Source organism: Apis mellifera, linkage group LG7 (assembly GCF_003254395.2).
Source record: "Apis mellifera strain DH4 linkage group LG7, Amel_HAv3.1, whole genome shotgun sequence".
In the NCBI taxonomy this organism is placed as follows: Eukaryota; Metazoa; Arthropoda; class Insecta; order Hymenoptera; family Apidae; genus Apis; species Apis mellifera.
Window position 1 is genome coordinate 13,762,543 of NC_037644.1, and position 21,284 is coordinate 13,783,826.

General features: G+C 31.3%; 4 protein-coding genes across 8 annotated transcripts; 1 reads left to right on the plus strand and 3 right to left on the minus strand.

Annotated features, from left to right (window-relative positions):
• LOC408903 lies at positions 1-5,816 on the minus strand. 3 transcript variants are annotated; one of them, XM_006569407.3, is made up of 6 exons: positions 5,391-5,816; positions 4,806-4,993; positions 4,310-4,682; positions 2,874-3,404; positions 943-1,092; positions 1-757 (listed from the first exon to the last, which is right to left on the minus strand). In XM_006569407.3, exons 4-6 carry the CDS (start codon positions 3,297-3,299, stop codon positions 257-259), a joined length of 1,077 nt encoding a protein of 358 aa, XP_006569470.2. In that variant the 5' UTR covers positions 3,300-3,404; positions 4,310-4,682; positions 4,806-4,993; positions 5,391-5,816; the 3' UTR covers positions 1-256. The 3 variants fall into 3 exon arrangements, with proteins under 3 accessions (XP_006569470.2, XP_006569471.2, XP_397532.3); XM_006569408.3 differs by having other exon boundaries at positions 4,806-5,816; XM_397532.7 differs by lacking the exons at positions 4,310-4,682; positions 4,806-4,993 and having other exon boundaries at positions 5,391-5,815.
• A 1,689-nt stretch (positions 5,817-7,505) lies between these two features.
• Positions 7,506-9,476, minus strand: LOC411192 (ribosome biogenesis regulatory protein homolog). Of its 3 annotated transcripts, none has more exons than XM_006569406.3 (6): positions 9,337-9,476; positions 8,803-8,964; positions 8,472-8,730; positions 8,089-8,390; positions 7,838-8,011; positions 7,506-7,764 (listed from the first exon to the last, which is right to left on the minus strand). In XM_006569406.3, the coding sequence occupies exons 2-6, from the start codon at positions 8,955-8,957 to the stop codon at positions 7,635-7,637; spliced, it is 1,020 nt and encodes a 339-aa protein (XP_006569469.1). In that variant the 5' UTR covers positions 8,958-8,964; positions 9,337-9,476; the 3' UTR covers positions 7,506-7,634. The 3 variants fall into 3 exon arrangements, with proteins under 3 accessions (XP_006569469.1, XP_394666.3, XP_016768683.1); XM_394666.7 differs by lacking the exon at positions 9,337-9,476 and adding an exon at positions 9,210-9,302; XM_016913194.2 differs by lacking the exon at positions 9,337-9,476 and adding an exon at positions 9,131-9,148.
• LOC411191 (DNA-directed RNA polymerase III subunit RPC8) lies at positions 9,324-10,426 on the plus strand. Its single transcript, XM_394665.7, has 5 exons — positions 9,324-9,539; positions 9,610-9,793; positions 9,867-10,007; positions 10,092-10,213; positions 10,327-10,426. The coding sequence occupies exons 1-5, from the start codon at positions 9,429-9,431 to the stop codon at positions 10,378-10,380; spliced, it is 612 nt and encodes a 203-aa protein (XP_394665.1). The 5' UTR covers positions 9,324-9,428; the 3' UTR covers positions 10,381-10,426.
• An 848-nt stretch (positions 10,427-11,274) lies between these two features.
• Positions 11,275-21,184, minus strand: LOC408902 (F-box/LRR-repeat protein 16). The gene is made up of 7 exons (XM_392431.5): positions 19,780-21,184; positions 16,610-16,968; positions 15,276-15,569; positions 14,345-14,636; positions 13,475-13,670; positions 12,469-12,617; positions 11,275-12,273 (listed from the first exon to the last, which is right to left on the minus strand). The coding sequence occupies exons 1-7, from the start codon at positions 19,874-19,876 to the stop codon at positions 12,125-12,127; spliced, it is 1,536 nt and encodes a 511-aa protein (XP_392431.2). The 5' UTR covers positions 19,877-21,184; the 3' UTR covers positions 11,275-12,124.
• Positions 21,185-21,284: the final 100 nt, after the last annotated feature.

Genomic DNA, 21,284 nt, shown 5'->3' on the forward strand with positions numbered 1-21,284 from the left:
CTCATTGATAATTATTTTTTTTTTTTTTATACTTTTTCAAACACAGTAGGGGTAGAAAAACATAGCCGATTGTTTTTTTAACTATTACTTTTAAGCGCTAGAATTCGCATTTAAACTAGAATTAGGCTGTGATGGTTGTCTTCTTTTTGTTTGCGAAAACGGTTCAGGTCAAATGGAAATAAAATATTCTATATTGGACAAGAACCGGCAGTTAATCGGCGTATAGATTCTCGTAGAAAATGTTCGAAACACGTTTTCACTCTGGTAATTGGGCAGGAGAGAGCAAGAGCTCATGTGCTTTTGTTGATGATGATGCAGCACCACTTGAAGACATGGCCGATTGTTGTTGCTGTCGTTGACGAGTTGGTGATAAAAGTGAGGCGGTAGGTAATGTTCCAGCAGGTCGAGCTTCCGTTTTCCTCACTTTTTCTTTTTTATCAGAAGCAACATGACAAAATCGCCAGCGGCATTGACCGCAACGACATAAACAGAGGCAGAGCAGCACCCGAAATAGACAACACAGTAAACCGGCGCACAGTAGTGAAGGACCCACCAGCCTCAATTCTGGACTGAGGAATCCTTTCTCTCCAGTGCCGACAAACGATATAACTAATCCGAGCGCTGTAGTTCCTAGCCCCGCATAAAGTACAGTATTCACCGCCGCGCTAACTTCACCTCTACGACGGTTTGCATTACTGCTTCCATCTTCTTCGTCATCTTCTCCACTGCTTCCATAGCAATAGCTTGCATCTCTTATCTAAAAACGATTGATATTATTGAATTTCGTATTTTGTATTTACGAGTACATTTTAATATAATAAATATAAAGTTAAATATTAAGTAAAATTATTTAATAGATGTTCATAAATAAATTATTTTTTATAATATTATAAATTAAAAATTTTGATCTTAAATTGCATTATGAAATAGATACTTATTTACCCTGTTTCTCTTCATCCATCGTCGATGAGCCTCGCATTGCTTTGTCTTGTAGCCATCCCCACGACATGCGTGAGGCGACATAGGAGATAAAGGAAGGGGAGAAGGTCTGCTGCAACCTTGCCATGCTGCTTTGCCAGGTCCTCCACCACACTGAAATTATTTTCTGTTCAGGTATTACCTTTATAAAATTTCCTAATAACTACAATTAAAAATCATTCAATGCTTCAGTATCTATTGTATTTTGATATAATAAAATTGTCAACAATCTAATATATTAAATACTTTTTAACATTTTTCTTAATCTATTATAAATATTTATACTATTGTATAAAATATAAATAAATATAAAACTTGAAATCAATAATATTATTATGTTCTTTACATCTTTCTCTATCATTTCAAGCATGTTCATTGAAATAAACATCTATCATTGTTACTATATTATTAGAAAAATTTAATTAATGATTTTTGTCCTCGTTACTCAGCACATAAGATAAAAAACATGCATGCATTTACTAAGTAGAACATAGAAAAATTTGCATAAATGGAACCAATTGAGATGTGTATAAACATTTTATACGTACATGTATCGTAGAACTTGTCTACACAAGTACACTGTAATCATTGCATTCTAATTGACAACAAAGAATTGATTAAACATAATTAGTAGCAGTTATTAATCTTTAAGTATATAGTATAGTGCATATTGTAAGAATTACAATTTTTTGCACTTATATTATATTATATTTTAAAATTATTATTATGTATTTTTGAGAAACTTTTTTAAAATATTTCTGTGAAATGAATATCAAATAATTATTTGTTAGTTTTATTTTATTGAAGTATGTGTTAATATTTTAAATTAGAATAACAAAATATTAAAATATTTTAAATTTTAAATTTATTTTCAAACTCTTTCTCTCTTTTTTCTGAATTCATATCATCAGCAATCATATTTTTTTAAGTATAAACAAAAATTAGTGCACAATAATATAAGGAATTCATTAGTTCTATGATAAGAGAAAGTAATAAAGGGACAAACATCACTACAATATAATTTTTTTTCAAGAGCTATAAAAGGTTAATGCACATATAATTAGCTAGAGAAGCGACAGTTACCCTCTGATGCCAATAGTTACTGTTGATGATATTAAAATGATTTTAATACTTACCCCATAAACATATGATCGTGGGGGATATCGTGGAAGCGGCGGAATAAGTCTGGTGGCCAAGTTGGAGGGTAAATCTCTAAAGTTCACCACCTTACCCCCCCGTAACCGTTGCTTCTCCCTTCTAATCAATAAAGCAGCCTGCATTCCGCTCATTCATTTGCCTGTTTCATTGATCCTTAAGATCTCGACCGTCCTGTTCCTTCCCCTCCTCCTCTTTCTCCTTTCCACTTTTTACACAATAAAATTTTAACTTTTTCCCTTATTTTTTCTTTGCCCAATCAAAAATCAAAAAAACCACACAAGTTTCTTCTCAAAGGTCTCCCAATTGTGATTGATACCAGACACTACAACTTACTCCTAACATTGCACTGTCTGCCTCCAACATTAGGTGATGTTTGTATCCGCTGATAGGAACCAGGAGGGACATGTTAATTACTAAAAATTACAATTTAGTTTGGATAAGCAGCTGACGAACCTGGAGCCGCTCGAGGATGAGTTATCGCGGGTTTATACGCCACCAGACAGCCGATCGATGGTGTATTCCTAATAAGTAAAGGTGTGCCAGCAAGAAGAAGGTGCAAAGTGCAACGAGGATTATCGAAATACTTGAATAAGGAAATTGCATATAAGTATGTGATAGGGTTACCTAGCAAGAGCAACTAGTGTGATAGAGAAAGAAGAGAAATAGAGCTAAAAGATAAAGATAATAAAACGATCTTAGAGCAATTTAAAAAAATTACTGCTGAACAATCTACCCACCTGTAGCTCTGAAGAAGATGGTGAAACTCGGAGATCGAGGATCGATGTTGGTGGAAAAGGAAAATTAGATTTAGTGGCACAAGTAACTGAACTAGGTGACTCAAGGGATAGTGGTGGTGGCGATATTGGAAACTGGATTGGAGAAACAGGTGCAACTTGCTGACACTTCTCGACATGACGCCGTCGATCGATGCTCGGATGAAATGTAGATGACGGTGGTTGTGGCTGTGATGTGGAAGATGGTGGAACAACGTGCGGACGAGCAAACTTGCTGGGGTGATGGTGTTGGTGGTGGTAGTGGTGCTGAGAAACTGGAATTGTCTTCAATCGTGATGGAATTGTACTCTCAGCGACGCGTCTGTTTAACTGCAATCGTTTCTGCTTCCTCCTATTCGCTATACTGGCGCCACCCGCAGCTGCGTACATCGCTTCGCGCCCTGATTATACTCTTCCCGGTTTAACGCCTTCGGGCCAGGCGTTCTTTCTGTTACGAGCTTAGATTCCTTTGCATCGTCTTGCTGTTTTTTTTGTCTGTAAAGGCAAGAAATATGACGGATATCCGCCCACTATTGGCGGCCGTCATTCTAATTCTACTAATATTCTAAGTATTCTAGCATAAAGCACATAAAAAGCATTTTATTTACAGCGATATTTACGTATTATACGAAAAACTTATTTAAATACTTTTACTTATTGAAAACAAATAATAATAAATGATATATTTATTAAATATCTTTTAACTTTGAAATTAACTACTAAATAAGCTAATAAATATTAACATTAATTTTTTTATAGTTATTATGAAGTAAGACTTATAGTTAAAAGAATTAGAATATATCTATATAAATTTGAAGTATTTAATACGATATAATATCGCATTATTTTTCTACAAAAAAATATATAATATAAATTAAAAATATAAAGAAATATAACTTTATTGTAATTTAATATATAAAATAATAGTATATAGTAAATTATAACATGCAATATATATAAATATACTATATATAAATCATTTATAAAGATAAAACAAAATAAAATATATCGCGATTCACTTTTATTTAAAAACTTAAATAAAATTAAATAAAATTTCACTTTTATTTAAAAAAAAAATGATCGTAGATTCAATAAATATGAAGATATGATATTATTGATTATCAAATATGTACAAAAATTAGAAATTCTTAAAGAAAGATTAAACGTGATTACTTTTAAAATTACAAAAAAAATATATATCATCTTAAATAAATAATATCTTAAATAAAATAAAAATTATTTTATATAAAAGAATAAATTACGATATTTTAATAAATAAATAAATAAATAATAAATAAATAAATAAATAAATAAATAAATACAAAAATTATAATTATCACATTAATTTAGTTAAAATATTTTTTATATACATTTTTACTTAAATAATTTTTTATTTTTACCTTTCAATTGTCAAAATTTTTAAAGTGAACGAGTAGACTTCTGCATTGAACCTTTTCGTTTTGACCTGTCAATGGGTCAAGTAGTTCCGACACAAATGTAACAAATCGAAAAACCCTCTTCTTTCTCATTGTTTCTTATCGTGACACGTTCTAGTTATCCCTTCTTTTATCCTACTCAGATATTTCCCTTTTTTTGTCTTTTTTTAAACCTCTTTCCTTTTTCATCTTATTCGATTCTTTATCCTCCTTTTTAATCATTCTTCTTGTTAACCATTTTTATTATAAATACGTAATGCTTATATAAGTGCATATATGGAAAACATAAACAAATCGGATATACGCCACATTGCGATATTCAATAAAACAATATTAACTGCAATGGATAATATCACATGCTAAACATTGATTCGATATCAAACAGGATTGTAAATTAGAAAAAAAAAAAAAAAAAAAATAATGAATTCTTGCAAAGAAGCAAGCAGGTAAATGTAATTACCGCTATAACCATGTAGATATATCGGTAGTAAGAAACAAATGTAAGTGCATGCAATAGTATGTGCGTGCACGAAGCAAGTGAAAAAGGGTACATAAAGCCGATATGAAGTTCCAGAAAAAATGTTGAACGACTGAGAGCACCCAAGATGACCACGAACTTGACGATAAATCGTCCTACTTGAGTACTTCCTAAAAAGAAAGAACACATGAAGCGCGTAAAAAAATAAAAGGCTGGCTGGTGGCCGACGGGCACATCACATTTATTATTTTTCCTTTTTTCTTTCATTTTTTAGGGAATTCACGATAGGAAAACGCGCATTAACAAAGAGCGGTTTGTACAATAAAATGACGACGATGAAAAAACGACGACGACGACGATGGAACAATAAAGGCTACATTTGTTTCTTTCTCTCCCTCTCTCTCTCTCCCTCTCAAAAACACATTATCTTTCTCTTTCTTAAAATTCTCGTTCATTTCGCATCGCTAGCAACTGCTGCAGCAACGTCGGTGACGATTCGACGGCGGCGGCAGCAACAGCAATAGCAAAGCATGAAGTCAGCCAGCAACACCAAAAGGCTGCGCGTACCAACGACTCAGGGTAACCACTGCACCGTATTTGACTTGCTCCTCTCTTCGTTTGCCTCGGTTCGACTATGTGGATGACATATTCTCGTTCGTTGTGCTTTTCTTTGTTCTATTACACTAATTTTTTTTTTCTCGTTTTATCCCTTATACAAGATATTAACTGACCACTCTGTTAGAGGGACACGCACGCACACAAAAGTACGGGCACAGACACAAGGGGGAGAGGGTGGAAGGCACGCGCGATGGGATATGCGGGCTACGAATCCAGGACACGATCCCCGTGTATACACACGGTGCGTATCACTCGGTCGTTGCAATTAACGCAGCCTCCATCCTTACCCCACACTTTGTGGACGCGCCCGTTCGTCCCGAGCTACCACCAACTGAGCACCGCGACCGATCGCGCGCGATTACTTCTTTATCCTCCTGCTCAGCAATCCCCTCCCATGACCCTTGTCGCACGCGCGTTACGTCGCTCGATTATGTATGCCTTTCGTTCAATTGCCTTTTCGAATATCTGAAGTTACTCAAGGCTAAGACTTTTATAAGATCATATGTTCCATTAGGAAATCAGTCTCAATAATTTATTTGTCTAATAAGTATGTAAATAACTATATATATATATATATATATATATATATATATATATATATATATGTATATATATATATATATTTCCGATTGATCGTCCGCATGTATAAATGTAATAATCGATTTTTTTGTATATTTTGAGAACCAGACACGATTGATAATAAAATCATTACAACATTTGATTCTTAGCTTTGAATAAATAAAAAAATTGAATTAAAATGACTAATTTTTTAGTAAATTCAGCAATATCAGCAAATATCTTTTTTTTTGTTCATAGAATAAGGTTCAATTTCGAATATAATTATGATTAAATTAATAATATTAAAATATTTTTTTAAATTATATCGATTTTCAATTGAAAACTGAATAATTAAAGATTAATCTTTAAAAAATTTATTTTTTATGCATCTTTCACGTACTTATATGTATATATATATATATGTATATATATACATATATAATACATGTACATAATCAATTTGTAATAAAATTATAGATTTTAATTATTGTCCTCAATAATATCGTAGATCGAAATTTAATAATATTGTATCTAAATAATACATATAAATTGAATAATATATTTCCGATCTGAAATATTATATACATATATTGTCTTACTGCTGTGCTTTCAACCATGTGCCCTTATTTCTCTTACAACGATATATTAAATTCAATGAAATTTATTATTTAATATTTTTTATACAACATCAAATAAAATGTTGAAATCATAATTAGTAAACAGAATTGCAATTTTAAATGAAATCCAGGAATCTAACATATTTACCATTTCAACATATAGATTGCGCAAGGTATCCTAATGCGTTTGTATTTCGTTTAGATAACATTGAACGTGTACACATATACAATACGTATAAAATCACATGTGGGGTGGAACCCCTTACAGATTCTAGGGCAACCCGCTTTTGCACTTACCCTCCCTTACACCCGCTATCAGGTTACCTCGCTCTCTCGACTTCTCCGAGTCGATATCCCGTACTGCTTTTGACCTTTCACCTTTCTCGCATTACCCTGATTCTGTGGCTAAGGGACAACCTGCCTTATCGACTTGTATCTATCATTTTATTTATGATTATTTAACCAAGCTTAATTAAAATTCATTAGAATACACAATATATAGATTGTATTTTATCTTTGATTAATTTTATTTTAATACATAAATTTTATATTTTAATTTTACATTTTATTTCTAGAATATATTTCTTATTTTATTTTATCTTCGAATTATATGTTTATCTTATTCTATCTTATTTTTTAAATTTAAGAGAAAGAATAGAATAGAATTTTCATGTTACACATATCTCATCACATACATTATTTCTATTAGATATTATTATTATTGTTAAATAATAATTTATATTTTTAATGTGATTTTAGTTATCTATAAATCGTATACGATTTAAATATAAATGTAATTTATTTATTTTGAATCAATATTGAAATTTTTCTTTAAAAACTTCGAAAATATAATTATTTAAAAGGAAATTACAAAATTTTAAACACAAAATGTTTTGTATGAATAATATTTATTTCACTATTATATATTTATTATATATTTTTCATATATTTTAATTATAATTTTGTAAATTACGATAATTGAAATTTAAACAAATAAATAAATTGAATATTTATTCTTTTATCTTCGTTTTCTACCTCCAACTTTAAGTCTCATATTTCGTTGACCTTTACCTGCTTTTGGTTTTTTTGCTCCCTTGGCCTTTGTTCCTTTTTTACTTTTTTTATTATTTGCTTTAACTGGTTTTGTTCTAAAAATTAAATATATTTGATTATGTAGAATTTCTTATATTAATTAATTTTGTAAAGAATATAAAAACATACTTTGGTACAGAAAAGTCTTCGCGAAGAATTTTAGTATTACTCTTCAAAATACTATCTGCCAGATTAGTATTTCGTTTTTTTTCTTCTTGTAAATTTTTAGGAATTTCTTCAGCTTTTCTTTTCATACCTGGAACTTGTTTGGCAATTCCTTTTGCATCTTTTTCTTTTGGTAACCTAATATCACATATTAAATATATGTAAATATATAAATTTAATTTTATAATATTTTAATGATATAATATATAATATACCTATCTTGGAATTTTCCAAGAGATGCTGTTGATGTACGTGCAATAGTTACAGCTTGTGAAAGTTGTTGTGAATCAGAAAAATGTTCTTTAGTAGGAAGTCCTACTTTAGGAATCTTTATATTTTTTGTCTTAGCAATATTATGTAATCTCTGTAATTCATTCTTAGACTTTCTTTCTTCTTTAGCTATCTTTGCAGCTGTAAATGGATCTTCCATGGCTTTACCTTCATCATTAACTTCTACCAACCATTCTTTTTGTTCTATGGCTTTATTACGTTTATAACCAAATGTAGGTATCCATTTCTGTAAAAGTATCAAAATAAAATGAATATTTATTCATAAATCAATAAACTAATTTTAATATAAATAAAATCAGTAATTTACCTGTAATACTTCATCCCATTTAAGTTTAGATTTACTTTTTTTTTTAGATCTAATACCTTTTTCTTTAGCAAATTGTTGCCATTTTGTTAAAGGTTTAGGTTTTGGAATTTGACGAGATCTTGGTAATATAAATGTTTGTTTAGGTAATTTTGCTACTATTACTTCATCAATACGTTCTGTTGGAAGTTCCCAAATTTTATTAATCAATATTTGCACATTATCTCTTGTTAAATTTTTCAAATATTCTTCAGGTTGTGACCTATAAAAAATAAGCTAATTAAAAAAATATATAAATCATCCCAAAAATAAAATATATTATAAGAAAAATTACTTTATTGCTTTTAAGTCCAAACTGTTGTAATCTAATGCCAAAAGAGTTCCTAAATCTGTTTCAACTTCTATATCTTTATTTACTATTGTAGTTCGGGTATCTTTCTCTTCTGTATTATTTTCTAGAATTGAATTAATAACATCTTTGCTATCCATCGTTTCTCTGTTAAAAAAAAATAAAAAATAATATATATATATATTATTTTATATATAATTCTTTAATATTCTTAAATATTTATAATTCTTAAATATTTATAATATAAACAAACTATTTTCGTTTTTTAATATCACAATATATATGTATTATATTTTATATATATACATATTACATTTTTTATCTCAAATGATAATCAAATATTCATATAATAAAATATTGAATAGAATAAAATATCTGTTTTTGTTTCATACTTAAATGACTTAAAGCACGTGGTTTATTAGAGGTTATATTGACAATAATGCAGTTTTCTTCGTTGCATATTATACTCGATACGAAAACACGCGATATTTTTGAAAGAATATATTCATATATACTTACATTCGTATATTTGCCAATATAGATATACGAGAGTGAATTAATACAATAAATATTAATTATTTTTATATTTTAAAACTACTCGTTTTATAATAATGTTTGTTCTTGCGGAATTAAAAGACACAGTTAGGATTCCACCAGCGGAATTCAAGCAAAAATTGAACGATGCTATTACAGATGAACTTAATAGAAAGTTAGCTAATAAGGTATATTACAATTTATTTAAATTTTATGATATAATTAATAGCATCAAAATTATTATTTATTTTATTAAAGGTTTATCTTAATGTTGGTCTTTGTATCGCTCTTCATGATATTACGAAAATTGAAGAATCATATATTTTTCCCGGCGATGGAGCATCTCATACCAAAGTAATATTTCGTTATATTGTATTCCGTCCATTTATGGAGGAAATATTAATAGGAAAAATACGTAGTTGTAGCATTGATGGTGTCCATGGTAATATTTACATATAACATTATTATTTATGCTTTAATTTATATTTTGTTTATCATTAAACTTTTATTTACAGTAACATTAGGGTTTTTTGAAGATATTGTGATTCCACCTCATAAATTGCAACATCCATCGAGATTTGATCAAATGGAACAAGCATGGGTATGGGAATATGATACTGGAGATGGCGAAAAACATGATTTATTTATGGATGCAGGTAAATTATTTTAATTTGAATTATATAATTAATTATATAAAATTATATTGAAAATATATATATTGATTTATGCATAAATTTTAGGAGAAATTATACGATTCAGAGTAGTAAGTGAAACATTTACAGAAGCCTTACCTACAGGACCAAACATATCTGGGGAGACTGAAACATCAGAAGCTAAAAATATATCTCCATATACTTTAGGAGTATGTATCTTTACTTTAGAAATATTATGAAAATATCGATCATCGATATGATCATATAAAATGATTTAATTTTTTGATTTAAAATTAATGATTATTTTAATTTTATATTCTAGGGTGCTATTGACGAACCAGGTCTTGGATTGCTTACATGGTGGGAAAATACTTAAGAATACAAAAATAAATTCAGATCAATAAATTTTTATTCACAGCACATTCCATCATGTTATTATATATCACTCTTATAAGTTATATCCGTGATTCGAACCTCATGCAACCAGATCTCAGATAGAATTTCGACTGTGCGAATATTTATATAATTAGTTTTGATTGGTAACAGAATCATTAATTGTATATTTGTACAGTATATACAAAGACTTTATGTGCTAAACATGTTAATAACACGCAAAAAATAATTTCAGTTTGGTAAAAGTTGAGGTCATGTTGAACTGTTACACAGAAATTTTTTGGTAGTGCAAGTCTCAACATAAAAAATATTGCACTTATTTAATTACAATAGTGGCGAATAATTCCCTTCTGATATCTTATGTGCTGACATGGAATAGATGCATAGTATTTGTCTGACACTGATTCATTTTAAATAACCATCGAAATAGATAAACACGTAAAACACGTTTTTTTTTTTCTTTTTCTATATTGCGATATATTATTACATTTAATGAAAAAACATTTGAAAACTTAGCTAGATGTAAGCCTTAAATGTAGGAAACATTAACATTATTTGACAGCAGAATATACATAGGTAAAATATAAGTTAAAAACTTTTCTTTTCTTCTAGACAATACATATATGTGCAATGATTTTTAAATTTTAAACGTCTTTTTTCTCTTTTTTCTTTCATTCGTTTATTTAGCAAATTACATCGTCGAATAAATCAAAATTCGCAGAATAATGTCTTGCAAAATTAAAATATTCATTAACGCGCAACCGGAATGTTTTTCTGATTTTTTTTTCCTTTCTTTTGTTGTTGATTTTTTTTTGATATTTCTAAAGTAATAACTTATTTTTTTCTTTTTTTCTTTCAAAAAGCAATGCAACTAATGTTTTTTTTTTTTTTCTTTTTTCCAATAATCACGCACATTTGAACGTTGAAGCGGGTTAAACAACGCTCTAAACATAGTTGAAGTAGAATGATATACATATAATAAAAATTTATCACAGTTCTAACTGTTGAGTCTGTCGTCTCATCGGATAATCTCTACGTTCTTTTATTATTTTTTTTATTTTTTTTTCTTCTTTTTAACAAGAATCTACTATAATTAAACTGTCTCTTCGTTTGTTTTTTTTTCTTTATTCTCTATTATCAAGCGGGGACTTGTGTAAAAGTCTGTACAGATTATCGAGTTACCGAGAGGCGCATATGTTTTTGCATTTTTTTGTTTTTTTTTTTTTGTTTTCATATCTTTTTTCAAACATTTTTAAAACGAAAAAAAAGAAAACGAAAAACGAAAAATATAACAAAACGAATCGAACCGTACAATTCGATCTAAAGTTCTAAACATCGGCGAGAAAGGAGTGCGATTTCATATAGGAGCTCTGGTGTATTAAAAATGTCTACATGCTATCTTAGTGTTAACATTTGCATGTTTTTAAAGGCTAGTGTTTCTTTTTTTCTTTTTCTTTTTTTTTATACCCTTTACCGTTACAAGAGAGAACAATAATATGCGGTAGTGTTCAAGTTTTGGACGTCAATTGCTTCTTTTTTTTATATCTGCATTCGCATCAGCTCCTCTTATACATAAATACAATCGTCGTATCCTTGTCTAAGTATTGCTTTACATAAAACATTTTTTTGCCATCACATATTCTATAGAAATAGAAACTTTTCTGAATTGGAACGCAAAGGTATTACTAGGACTGTTGCCTGTCTTGTTTCTTCTACTGTAGCATAATTTATTCGATGATTAGGCAGCGGGGCAGATGTTCACGCAAATAATCGAATAATTCCTGAGATGTTCCCGGACAATTGGTTAGCTCTAACTCGTGTAAATGTCGAAGCTGAATCAAACTGGATAATCCGCTACTTGTGAGCAATGGACAGCCTGTGGAAAATTTATATTTTTTAAACATTTTATTCTATATTATTTATTTATATATATAAGATTTTAAATAAATTTTTCTTTTTATAATTTAACACAAGATCGTTCATTGTTTATTAAAGAAAAGGCTCATATTTTAAATTTTGATGTGCAATATAATGCATCATCATATAGGGAAAAGTCTTAGTTTGATCTTACCTGCCACAGAGAGTACTTGTAAGGATTTCATGCCGCACAAGTGCTGAAGTCCAAAGTCTCTAAGTAGAATGCACCATCTCAAGAACAATGCGCTCAATGATCCCATTGTGGAAATGTAGCCCACGCCTATGTCTGTGATGTGCACACATCTATACGAAGGAGAAGAAAAGAAGAGTTTAATAAACTATTCACCTTTGAATTTCTCCTTAAATATAGAACTTTTAAACTTTTTCCATTTTTATTTCTTTTTGACTTTTTTGATTTTTTCCTATAATATATATACATATATATATATATATATATATATATATATATATATATATATATATAGAAGATATATTATTATATAAAATAAACTCATAATATCTCTATCAATACAGAAATTAATTAATATAGGATTTTTCCTTTATCCAATTATTTAAAATACAATTTCATTTTGATCAATCAATTTAAAATATATAATATATTGATGTGTATATAAAAAGAGATGTCAAATTGTCTGGTTCCAAGTTTATCTTGAAAGTGATTCATACATATATATGACTTATATATATAAATATACATTTCAAATGAAAACAATTACTACTTAATTTAAAAAAAAGAATTATTTTTTACGTTAAATTCAATTATATCATATTAAATTAACTTTAACAAATAAACTTTTTCTATAATTGCAATTAAATACAATCGTACATTATTACATGAAAGATTTGAAAGATATATATTTGACGTTTATAGGAAATACTGTCTTTAAACATCTGAATGCGTTTACGATCGCTGATTCATTCTGGCATTGCATAATAGTTGATCGTAAATAGAAACGCTCGTTAACGTGTTCAGTATTTAGAACATGAATGGATCGTATGGATTCACCACGGTCTAAACACACGCTGCGATCACGCTACGATTTCTCTAACACGATTTAAAAAAAAAAGAGCAATAAATAAAACCATGGTTGTTGGTCGCTTGTCGTTGTACGTCCATCTTTCTCATTATCAATTCTCACCTGTCCAAGGTAAGCTCCTCTAAGTGATTCAAATCACAGGCGATATACTCTAAGGCGGCATCGGTGATCCTCGAGCACCAGCTCAGATCCAATGAACGAAGCCTAGACAAGTTTTCTGCTATCAATTCGACACCGTCATCCGTTACTTTGCTGCATCCGGACAACGATAGGACAGTCAGATTGGGCAAGGAATGTACTGGAATATAAAACGAAACGGATAAAATGATTCATTTTCTTAGTTTCTTAATTTCTTGTTCTCTTTTTTTCCCTTCCTTTCTTTCTCTCTCTCTTTTTCAGACCAATACGAAAGCTATCGTATAAATAACGACAATCGGTCGTTGTCCTCGAATTGTCTATGTTTTACTCATCTAGGAGCGTGAGTCTGAGCCGTTGGTGACAGCATGAAAGCTAAATAAAGCGGTTTCTTAATTCTAAATTTATAATGGTTGGACGCGTGGACCACTTATCTTAATTCTTCATTTACCATCATGAATTATTTCTACCTGGGATCCTGGGAGAAACATGTGTCGTAACTCTCCTGCTTTTCTTGAATAATCGCGTTCACATATCTTTTCAAATTATGCAACGAGTTATTGTAACAACTATTATCACGATAAAAGCCAATATTAATAAAATAGTAGAAACAATCCTGATTCGATATTCTTGAATTCGAGGAATTTTATGCGACACGTTCTAATTAATTTTCGTCCACTTAAATGTGCAGCTATCCAAAATATCTTAAACAACTCTAAATATATAGAGATCGTTACTTATTTTCTAAACGGTCGACAACAATGTGATCCATAACAATGCTTTACGACCAGATTTCTCGTCTACGGATATTGATTTAAAAAAAGAACGATTCCTTACCAATATTGACTATACCATGGTTGGTGAGTTCCCAGCAGGACTGCAGCCTGAGGATGCTAAGGGAGCTGCTCTGGGTTGCGTGAAAATATCCAAGGGCGGCGTCGGTTACATGATAAGCTTGCAACGAGAACTCGTAGAGACTCGGCAGTAATTGAGCGACAGCACCGACGGCTTCATCAGCCACGTTGATACAATCCGACAAGGAGAGCGATACTATTCTAGGTGTCAAGCAAGTCCACAACCCGGCTTCCGTTATTTCGTTGCAACCTGCTAGTTCAAGCTCGAACAACGCCTGAAAATATTGGGAAAAAAAAAAGAATTAGATATGGTAAGAATTTTGGAGGAGAGATATCCATGAGAAAAATATTTTAAAGTTGTTTGCAAATTTTTAACAATCTATTAATACGTAATGTAAATAATAATAGAAAGAATAATATTTAATTACGTTTAATTTCTTGAAAATTTTAAATTCATAAATATTTCATCTTTCCTTTTCGACTTATTTTTGTAGAATCATTTCCTACTTGATTGATATCTTGACTCACCCTATATAGAGAACTTACGAGAAACTAAAAATAAAAGTCGATAAAAAGTTAAAAAAAAAAAAAAAGGTAATAAAGGTGAAAAAAATTTTTTTCCAAGGTCATAAAATTATGAAACACAAAACATCCGATGATAATGATAACTTGTATCCATTTATTTTGGAAGTTCAAGAAAAATAAATTTGAAAGGAAATTTTAACAAATTCTAAATTTAAATTGAGATCAAACTTTTCATGTCTCTCGTTTAAATTATTATCTTTTCTTAAGGAAATTTATTCAATTAATTATTGATTAAACATAAATAAAATCTTTTATCTCTGGAATCAAAAGATATTTCGTGAATGAAAATATATAACATATTTCTTCCAATTTAATCTGTATATACGTACTTGCAAATGATCTAAGAGAGCTTCTAGTCCCCTGTCGGTCACCGCGCAACATCTCAACGATAACGAGTGAATATTTCTTTGCGCTAATGGAAAGCCGTGCGTCAGTTCCGGGATATCCTCGTCCGATGCTCCGAGAAGAACCAACGAATGAAATCCTCTTCTAACTAAGGAGGCGTAGAGCCGCGTGCGTGAAGTAGAAGGCATGGCACGTACCTCGCGACATCTTACTACGGGCACCAAGCCTGCCCAAAGTCGAGGCCGCGCGTAAAGTATGTCTCTCCATCTTAAGCATACCTGTGTATGTATCATCGTACGATTAAATTTTTGTTTTTATTTTCGAGAAAGGGAGAATTTCAATGGTAAAAATTGGAAAGTGTTAGAGAAAAAAGTTATATAAAAAGTAAGTTCCGCGAAATAGCAAGAATATCAAATGTTCCATTCCAAATTTTTATCGAGCGGAAGAAAATATTTCTTTTTTTTACTAATCGCATTAATAAATATTATAACAATTCCATTTTCATCCTATTTGTAAAAAATATCCATTAAATCAATCTTGCAATTCTACCGTCCAATAATTAATATATTTTCCAGATTCAAAAAGTTTATAATGGTTTATAATGGTCATCTTTAGAAAAATATTATTATTATAATTATAATTGTATATTAAATTTCGAATTTTTTTGAATTCTTTTTTTATTCCTACATCAATCTGATCATTTTTGAACGATATAAAAAGCTTTCTAATACCAGTTTTTAAATTGTAAATCGGTAATAATTTTGGATAAATTTATGCGAATCCACGATTAAGATGCGAAGCCAAGCGACGATTACTGGCAAACAAATATGTCGGTTGACAAAGCATCTTACAAGACTCTCTTAATCACGAGTGATTTATTTTACGATCAAGAGGAATCCTACATGCTCGACAAGACAACTATTGTCTAATCCATATTGTAAATCTTATCTTCAGTTCCGCGAAATACCAAGAATATCAAATGTTCTATTCCAAATTTTCAACAAATTTTTATCGAGCGGAAGGATTCCATTTTCATCCTAATTGTAAAAAATATCCATTAAATCAATCTTGCAATTCTATCGTCCAATAATTAATATATTTTCCAGATTCAAAAATCGCATTCAAAACTTTTATTTAAATCAAACATTAATTATTCGTACAATATCTTTCACGAGGAGATATCCTTTCGAAATATTCTGCCAAAAAGAAACCTCTTTTTCATTTCTCTCTGAGGAATGGAACATGTCGACACGTTCAAAGAAAATACGATTACGCATCCGCAAGTTTTGATTAATAACGATCACTCGATCGTTGGCACCTGAGCCAAAATCCTCCTCTCGATGGCGGAGAAGTAGAGGAAGAATTTGCCGAGGAAATGATCGTCTTGCATCAGCTGATCCCACGTGGTAGGCGCGATGTACCCGCCCGTCCCACCGCTCGCCAGGGGCACGTTCTTCCCCCGATTCCTCGATATCCTCGCCCTGCTTGGTGTGCCGATGTTGCCCAACCCCTTGTTATTCGCCGATGGCATGTTGCTCATCGACGTTGGCACGCTTCTGCTCGGCTTTTCCGGGGTTGCGTTCGCATTGTTCGCGCTCTGCAAATTCGTGTACGGGACTCCTCCGCTGCCGCAGAACACGTGCGTAACGCGCTCCATGACGCTCGCCTTTCCCCCACCTGCAACATTCCGTCCGTTTATTTCGAATCCATTTTTCCTCTTCTTTCTTTTGTATCTTTATGCAAAGGAAACGAGGCTGGGTTTTTTTAAATCGGGGAGATTTTTCTAATTAAGCTAAAGTAATTCGAATAATGTTTACAGTTTTCTTATACGTGTATATTCTCTTCTCTTAAGAGAACTTTCTTAATTGAGTTAATTCTGTGGAAAAATCCATTTGAGTATAGTTTTCTTTCTTCTTCTTGAAGATGATAATTTTACTATTCGTGTTAGTTTAATTACGGTTGCTAACATCTTGGAACTAACTGATTTCTGAATTCGTTATCGTAATTCGTTTGAAACGATGAAATATTGACTGGAATAAAAAAAAAGAAGAAGAAGAAGGATTGGAAAAATTTTTCAAGGCTGTCTCTTAAATTCATCCGAAATAATATTTTATTTTTGCCGATGGTAAACACTCGTAATCGAAAATGGTTAATATGGAAATATCCACCAACACGCGGATGCATATCGAATTTAAATATATCCTTTCATCGACGTTTAATAATTATCGATTTATAGAATATAAATAGAATAATTTATGCAAATTTCTTATTTAAAACGTCCTGTTGTTCAAATAATCTTCTCTCTTAATTACACAATTTATAAATTATCTTTAATCGAATTGTTTGGAAAAGGGAAATATTTCCATTGCAATATTACATTTGGTGTCTGGTTGTCTTTAAAAGCGTTTCTGCAAAGGTAAACTCGCTGCGAAGATGCAGCAGTTATTTTCGTTTTATTTTCGAACAGTATGTCCTATTTGGCTCTGGGTACGTCTCTATTTCCTGTCTCTATCTCTTTATCGTATGACGAACATTTCTTTTCTTTTTTTTTCCTCCCCCCCGAATCCATTAAATCAGATTCTCTCTTCGTCGAGGGAATTTATTTAACTTTTTCTAGAAACTAGAAATATATATTTCGAAATACGTTATTCTTACTTTTCGAAGCAACAATTATTCTATCGATAATTGAAATCGATCTGAAGATCGAGCAGAATTCATCGTAATGATTTTTCTAAAAATGCTACGACTATTTCGAATTTCGATTCGTCAAATGTATCGATCGTATTCTTCGAACAACCTATTTTTAAATTTAGATGCAAATAAATAACGTAGCGTGAAAAATAATTTTCAACGAAAATCTTGTCGAAGGGGATGGAAGAAAATTAATTTTTTACTTAAGTTTTTTTTTATTTAACTGCAATTTATTTTCTTGCAACATTGAAAAATCAAAACGCGAAAACGCGCGTAAAAATAGATTATCTTCAGCTCTGCTCTTTTCACTGTGAACTATGATCGTTTGAGGAGACACGAACGATTAATCATCCCAAATGGAAAATTTTGACCGATCCTGGCCGACTTTATTAACCGTGTGAGATTGACGGGAAATCACGTGCCACGGTGATTGCAAGCGTTAAAATAAAATCTATACACGTCACAATTTTTTCGCCGTGTTCTTTTGTTCAAATACTTTTCTCGATACTCTCGACTACTTCCCTCAGATGCGACAAATTATCGATGTATCGATGTATTTCTGACCCGTGAATCGTAGCAGACCGACACGATATTACTCACGATAATTAACAGTGGTTAAAATAAAGATAAATCCACGCTACGTTGAAAATGATCGAACACAACAATGCATTTCATTGATCGGTAATCCACGATACTTTGTAATTTGCAACTTTTTACGTAACAGGCATGTATATTTTTTTTTCACGATAAAATTGATCAATTGATGGATTTCATTTATTTCTATATCACAACTTATACATTGTAAAATTGTATCATTTATTTTTAATATTTTTACAACTCGAGTATAATTCTAAAATTTATATATATTATATATTAATATTTTTATTTTTGTTTATCTAATTTTAAACAAAGTTTAAAATTTATTAAGAAAATCGACAAACTCGAGCAAAGGAAATCGAATTGTTTTAAATTTTTTAAATCGAAAGATCGAATTACGAAGAATGAAATATTACGAGATGGCCAGTTTGGTTTCTACATTTCCACGTGCAATGAGAACGAATGCTATCGATTCCATTGCAGTTCAGATTGCGTCTGAAACGTGCATAATGGTTTGGTAAACGAGCATTTCGGATGTGAATCCGAAGGACAATACAGAGAAAGCTGAAGGAAGTTCGGCTGATGTTGCATAGCGGAGAATTAAGAAACGCGGGTTTAAAGGAGGAGCGGCTGGCTGGCTCGAGGTTGCGGTTTAACAGAAATCAATTCTTCATCTCGATTATGTAATAACGACTTAGGCAAAATTGCGAATTGTCTTTTCTTATTTCGACGATCGTTTGAAATTTCAATTGAATTAGGCAACGAGGGGGAAACAATTGATCGAACGTGGTGATTTTTGTGTTAAAATATTATTTTAGAAAAATTGAAACGATTCGATGATTATAAATTATTTTTTAAGATTCCAAATTATATATCAATTATTCGTTATTCGAGCAAAGAAGATTATTTGCTCAAAGAATAAAATAAATTGCAGAGATGAGAAATAATTAAAGAATTATTTAAATAACTTCTTATTGGTTTTAAAGTTTGATGAAATATTGTGAATTGAACATGTAGCAATTAATATATTGCCCTTTCTTTGATTTTGTTTATGTAATATAACGAATACAAAATATCTTTTAACAAATTTTAAAAATCGAGACCACTCTTTTAATTTAATTCATCTTAAATACATATAAGATCTTTATACTAAGAGTTAGAAAGAAACATGAATGATATTATAATTAGGAATTTACTAACCATGATGTTTAGATGCTCTCAACCCCAGACCGTTAATTCTCTTGGTTAACTCGGCGCTGGCTCTTTCGACGACCCCCTGCGCTGATATTGAAGACATTTCTCAAGAAGCGAGGACGCACTTTCTTTGCTCAGCCACAATTTGTAGTCAAGACGAATAGGGATGCGTGTGGTCGTGATTGAAGCGTTTCATATTCGACGAGACAACGCACGGACAAAAAAACTCAACTCTTTCTTCGGTTTGCACCAGCTTCTTTCACCACCTTTCCGCTTTTTTTTATGCCTGTTTCGTCCACTTGCGTTCGCAAGTCACCCGTATACGCGACGATTGCGACGAGATGTTCAAGTGCATGGGTTCGATCGGTAATAATAATCCCACGAAAGTCGTTCGATCATAATCTCTGAACAATCTTCTTCTCAAATTTATAGATTTTATCAACACGCGTAACGAGAGAAACGTACGCAACCCTTCATCGCACGAGGCGAATCGATGATGGAACGTTTTACTGGAAGGATCTATTTTAATCGACAATCGCGCGAACCGTTCGACGAAAAATGTATATACACGGAGAATAGGACGTCTAGGATAAAGTAAAAAACTGAAATGGGAGAAAAAGGCGTAATGACGGATTAACGTCGCAGGATAAGATGCAAATACACGTTCAAAAATATTCCTCGTGCGAAATGAACAAATTAATTTGCATCGTCCGATTGGTTACGAATTGAATTTATGAATAAATTTGATCACCTCACTGTAAACTGTGCGAACAATGGAATGTCTCTTCAAGACTAGTTACTGAATCGATAAGTATTATTGGCAGAGACGTTTCTATTGACGATGATCTCGTTCGTGTCTAATATATCTTCCCAGTACTCGTTGAAAGAATAGAACGCGTCACTGTGTCCGTTCCGTTCGTGGAGAACGGTGTGCACATGATGCACACGATTTTTTTTTTTTTTTTTCTACCGCGATGCCTCTTCTCTTTCTTCTCTATCTCTGTTTATGTGTCAGTCATGACACCGAACGGAAAACAAAGTTAAAAGGTGGAGCTGCTGCAACGGGCACGGTACATGGGGGTGGTTTGTGCGAGACTGAATCGATATTAGCGCTGAACTTGTCCGGCTGCCCCCCACTCGAGCTGCACGAGACTGTGTGTGGTTTCCAGGCGCGAACCAACTTTTTACGCCTGACAAACGGTGAACCGATGTACTTATCGTGTTGTACTGAAACTATGTAAACCATTCATCGAATGGAAACAAGCATTGCGTCAATGGCAATAGTGCGTATCGCGATAAGAGATAATGAAAGGATAGAGGGATACAACGAATTATACGATATTTTTTCGATATTCGATTTAAATTGATAGAATTAAATGGATGCGAGGCAAAGGAATTATATTAATTCAACATTATACACGTGTCAACATGTATTTAGCTAAAAATATAATGTATTTTATGTAGGAATAATTGATATAATTATATTATTAATGAGAAATTGTATATTTCTT